Source organism: Bactrocera tryoni, chromosome 1 (assembly GCF_016617805.1).
Source record: "Bactrocera tryoni isolate S06 chromosome 1, CSIRO_BtryS06_freeze2, whole genome shotgun sequence".
NCBI lineage: Eukaryota > Metazoa > Arthropoda > Insecta > Diptera > Tephritidae > Bactrocera > Bactrocera tryoni.
In genome coordinates, this window is record NC_052499.1 from 31,293,278 (window position 1) to 31,298,616 (window position 5,339).

General features: G+C 35.0%; 1 protein-coding gene across 1 annotated transcript; it reads left to right on the top strand.

Moving 5' to 3' along the window:
- Positions 1-2,099: 2,099 nt before the first annotated feature.
- On the top strand, positions 2,100-3,530 carry LOC120778773. Its single transcript, XM_040110754.1, has 3 exons — positions 2,100-2,244; positions 2,302-2,607; positions 2,816-3,530. The coding sequence occupies exons 1-3, from the start codon at positions 2,241-2,243 to the stop codon at positions 3,127-3,129; spliced, it is 624 nt and encodes a 207-aa protein (XP_039966688.1). The 5' UTR covers positions 2,100-2,240; the 3' UTR covers positions 3,130-3,530.
- Positions 3,531-5,339: the final 1,809 nt, after the last annotated feature.

Genomic DNA, 5,339 nt, shown 5'->3' on the forward strand with positions numbered 1-5,339 from the left:
AACACGGCAACACACACTTGCCTTTTTTAAGGCATTTGGCCGATTTAGTCGGAGAATATTTAGGAAACCCTAATGAACTGCCTGGCCTTTTGCCCTGAGTCTCCCTCATTCTATAGCATTCTCAAGAATGCTTGAGAAAGAGATTATGCAATGCGCATGTTTGTTTTCAGTCAGCTGTTCTTGCTCACGTCACGGTTGACTTATTATTCGCCCGCGCCTTTGAATGTGAATTCGAATTGTATTTTCGCGTGTAGTATTAATTGTGAAATTTTATATTTTTTAAAATGAGTTGTGCAGTGTTCGGAACAATGTTAAAAATAGTGCTACGAAATGGAGATTTTTCCATTTCCCTTAGGATAAAACAGTACTAGGGTCGGCTTTAGTATACCATCCCAGGATTTCGGGAATAAAATGGGTATGGTCGGATAGAGGAGATTCTCCAGATCACGAATATATATGGTTATAGCCGCAGGAAGCTTATAGTTTTCGAGTTATTCGCGTTTTAAGTTGAAAATTTGCAATATTTTAATTACATATTTTCGATATATAAAATTAATTTTGCACTTATATTTTTCACTTTTATATACGCTAACACAGCACTTATTCATTTGCACACATTTATTTTATATAATATAGTGCAAAAATAGCTTTTAATAAACATTTAAATTATTGTTGAATTTGATTATTTAAGAATAACAAATGAATTACAAACTGTCATATAATCAGTGTTACCTTATCGACATCATTTGTAAAAATAAATGTGTCAAATAATCAGTGTTACTATGATAAAATATTTTACAAACTAAAATAAAAAAAAATATAAAGAAATATTATACCCTAAATACAGGAAACATAATCGTTGATAAACATTAAAAAAAATATAAAAAAATTTAAGTGGCTGCCAATGTAAAAATGAGTTCTACGGGAGAAAAAAAATGTATATACCCGGTGCTGGACCGACCAGGGTTTTTTTTTTTTGAAGCGCGACCGAAGTCCGCCCACGCAAAAAGAAGTTCAACGCGAAAAAAATTTGATACACCCCGGTGTTGGACCGACTAGGGTTATTTTTTTGAAGCACGGACGAAGGCCGCCCACGCAAAAAGGAGTTCAACGCGAAAAAAATTTAATACACCCCGGTGTTGGACCGACTAGGGTTATTTTTTTGAAGCGCGGCCGAAGACCGCCCACGCAAAAAGGAATTCTACGTTAAAATAATTTGATACACCCTGGTGCTGGACCGACCAGTTTTATTTTTTTGAAGCGCAGGCCGAAGGCCGCCCACGCAAAAAGTGAGTTCAACGCGAAACAAATTTGATACACCGTGGTGTTGGACCGACCAGGGTTATTTTTTTTGAAGCGCGGCCGAAGGCTTCCCACGCAAAAAAGAGTTCTACGCGAAAAACATTTGATACACATCGGTGTTGGACCGGCCATGATTATTTTTTTTGAAGCGCGGCCGAAGGCCGCCCACGCCAAAAGGAGTTCTACGGGAAAAAATTTGATACACCCCGGTGTTGGACCGACTAGGGTTATTTTTTTGAAGCGCGGCCGAAGACCGCCCACGCAAAAAGGAATTCTACGTTAAAATAATTTGATACACCCTGGTGCTGGACCGACCAGTTTATTTTTTTGAAGCGCGGCCGAAGGCCGCCCACGCAAAAAGGAGTTCAACGCGAAAAAATTCTGATACACCCTGGTGTTGGACCGACCAGGGATATTGTTTTTTATAGGTTGTTGATTTTCGCATTTGGGGTATAATCTGTTCCCTTTATTTCATTTAGTTATTTTACAAATGATGTCGATAAGGTAACACTGATTATATGACAGTTTGTAATTCATTTGTTATTCTTAAGTAATCAAATTCAACAATATTTTAAATGTTTATTAAAAGCTATTTTTGCACTATATTATATAAAATAAATGTGTGCAAATGAATAAGTGCTGTGTTAGCGTATATAAAAGTGAAAAATATAAGTGCAAAATTAATTTTATATATCGAAAATATGTAATTAAAATATTGCAAATTTTCAACTTAAAACGCGAATAACTCGAAAACTATAAGCTTCCTGCGGCTATAACCATATATATTCGTGATCTGGAGAATCTCCTCTATCCGACCATACCCATTTTATTCCCGAAATCCTGGGATGGTATACTAAATTCTTCCCCAGTACTAAAACAGTGGATTAATTTTTGTGCACTTCGCGCCAGAAACCTTCGAAAGAAATTTGCAGTTTGAAATGGGTAATTATAGCATTTTGATTACAATAATTTTGCTTTTATAACCAAACACTCTTGCAGGTTTAAGTTCGCGGAGTCTAACGAAGTTGCTACTTAGCGCTTTTCTCACGTTAACCAGAATAACTCCTGCAGAGACTGATGAACGGCAGAAAAGGATGGAGTATCGTTTAAATCAGGACGTTTTAGAAAATTTGTTTGGCGTAATCAGGTTAAAAGGCGGTCTTCACGATCACCCTGACAGGAAGGAATTCAAGTATAGGCTACGTTCCTATATACTTGGTCACAACGAAAGACCGATTACAGATGAAGGAAATATTGAAGTCGACAACACCCCAGATTTCGAAGGGAATTACTTATCTCTAACCGGTAATTATCAAAATATTAAACGTACATAGTATTATAAACCTAAAACTACAGAAAACATTCTTATATAAAAATGTATTGATGTTAACAAATGCAAATATGTATGTACTTACATACAAACTAAGTTTTTGCATACTAACCACTGTTTTTTATCCTAATTGTAATAATAATCTTAGCTAACAATTTATTCCATTTATTTATACGCATGCAGGTAATATTTTTCAACGTGTGTCAGTTGATTTAAATTCCGCTGACCCAATTGAAAAAAATTATGACTTGAAGATTCTCAACAACGACGGGCTTGAAAATTTTTCTGCCACAAACTTGGTAAAGATAACCCCGAAACTTGTGCCAATTCAGAAAATTGTTCGTCTTATACTTGGGTGGATCACCTATCTGAAGGAGGACTTTCAAAACCAACAGATACATATGTTGATGGAGCATATGAGAGCCTTGCAAGCAGTATTTGACGCCTTAAATGGTACTGATTTGCATATATGTACATACAATAGCGTGCATAACTGAGTAAATGGTTATCAATACTGCATGTATGGTCCCGTAAAAATTTTAGTACTTCATCAATTTTAACAAAACTTTTGGAATTTGTTCACTTATTTTTCCTCTTACAAAAGCCTCCTATCGCTTTTGGAACGACCAGTTTTCTAACGAAATCTTTGCAATGCCGCATTTACTCAGAATTGCACGTTTTGCACATTGGAAAAAATAAAACGATCGCGTGATCAACATAACGGGGATTTACCACTATTTTTCGTTTACTTATTCAGTTGCATTTTCTGTACACGTGTTTCACTTTTTTAAAGTTTTTTGACGAGATAACATCTACTTAAAAAAAATGAAGAAAATATCTGTTGAATTAGAAAACAGCATCGTGACATTGACAAGAGATGATCTCTCGTCTAGGCAAATTGCAGATAAACTAGGTGTTAGCCAGCGTACTGTAACCAACGTGCAAAAAAGGCGAAATGTTGTCCGGAAAACAAACAAAGGTGGCCGACCAAAATTGCTCACGGACGCAGATGCACGTCTAATGATCCGGGAAATGCAAAGGGGCAACACAGCTACACCAGAAAGGGCCGTAAAAGCTATATATAGGGATGAGAGCGAATGGACAGCACGCAGAGCACTGAATCGGATTGGTTTTGAGTCAGCAGTAAGAAAAAAAAAGCCGGCATTATCTGAGAAAAATAGAAAAGCACGACTCAGTTTCTGCAAAAGCCATAAACATTGGAACGTTGATGACTGGAAACGTGTAATTTGGTCTGACGAGGTGAAAATAAATCGTTTTCAATCGGATGGAAAAATTTATTACTAGCAGCGACCCAATGAAAGGATTCAAAGGCATCACGTGGAGCAAACTATTAAGCATAGCGGAGGCAGCTTGATGATGTGGGGCTGCTTCACATGGTGGCATATTGGACCAATCCATAAAATCGATGGAATAATGAAAAAAGATATATTAAAGACCTACTTGCCCGATTTTGTAGACAAAAGCGCGTACCCGGAGGAAGAAGTAGTATTTCAGCAGGACGGTGATCCCAAACACACCGCTAAAATTGTGAAGGAATGGTTGGCGCTTCAAAAATTTTCGGTGATGGAGCGGCCTGCACAAAGTCCTGATCTCAATCCCATTGAGAATTTATGGGCAATAATGAAAATGCGATTGGGAAAGTACGAAAGAGCACCGAAAATCCTGGATGAGCTGTACAGTCGCATACAAACGGAATGGAACAAAATACCGAATGAATTTATTCAAAAATTAGTTGAGAGTATGCCAAAACGCATCAATAAAAAGCGTAATGAAAAATAAAGAACTGTGGACAAAATATTAAAAATTAATAAGTTATTATGGTTATTGCAAAACGAGCAAAACCGAGTAAATATTAGTATACTTTGAATTACTTCATTATTTAAAAAAGTTGATCTCTTATCTTTAGTGTTATATTTTCTGTTTTTTAATACAATAAAAATAAAGAAATTCTGAAAGTTTTGTTTAAATTGATGTGTTATTAACATTTTTATATAATTATATGTGCAACATTGGTAATCATTTACTCAGGAGCATGCTACTGTAAGTAAAAATAACGTCGAGAGGCACTTAGATTTAAGTAATTTTGTAAATTGAAGCACAAAAGTAAAAGAATTGTTTTTCAGAGCTAGAATGTATTTTAGGATTCGTTCCTTAAATAAAAACTTAATTGAAAATATGTACAGCAAAAAAGAAAATTAAATAAGACAATAAATTGATAGTTAGTCACAAAATATTCAATAGGTATTTTTATTTGCATAATACAACGAAAATACAATGAAATGAATATCGTCGGCTTAACGTGCAAAGGTGCTAAGTGCCATTTTCGAATTATTAAATAAAACAAAAAAAACTGAATAAAAATTGAAGTTCAAAATTTTTTTTTATTTTTCTAACGCAGTTTCGTCAACTGTGATATTTTATTTAAGTACAAAAAAAATATAATAAAAAATTTAATGAGCGCCTTTATATAGGCCTTTTTTGGACTTAGCACATTTTCTGGAGTTATTTGCACTTGGATGTATTGGACTTAGCACATTTTCGAAAAAGAAATATTGCAGTTTTTTTTGCAAATGGCGTATTTTATTATCACAAAAAAATATTATACAGTATTGCTTCGTTGCTGTCGTTTAAAGGAATACATAAGTACTTAAATGGAAAAACTTTGTTTAAGCCTTAAACTTTAAGC

What these genes read in the sequence shown, in the direction of transcription:
- LOC120778773 (XM_040110754.1), top strand. An exon ending in GAATTACTTATCTCTAACCG is followed by an intron (nt 2,608 to 2,815) that starts GTAATTATCAAA and finishes ATACGCATGCAG; the next exon opens with GTAATATTTTTCAACGTGTG.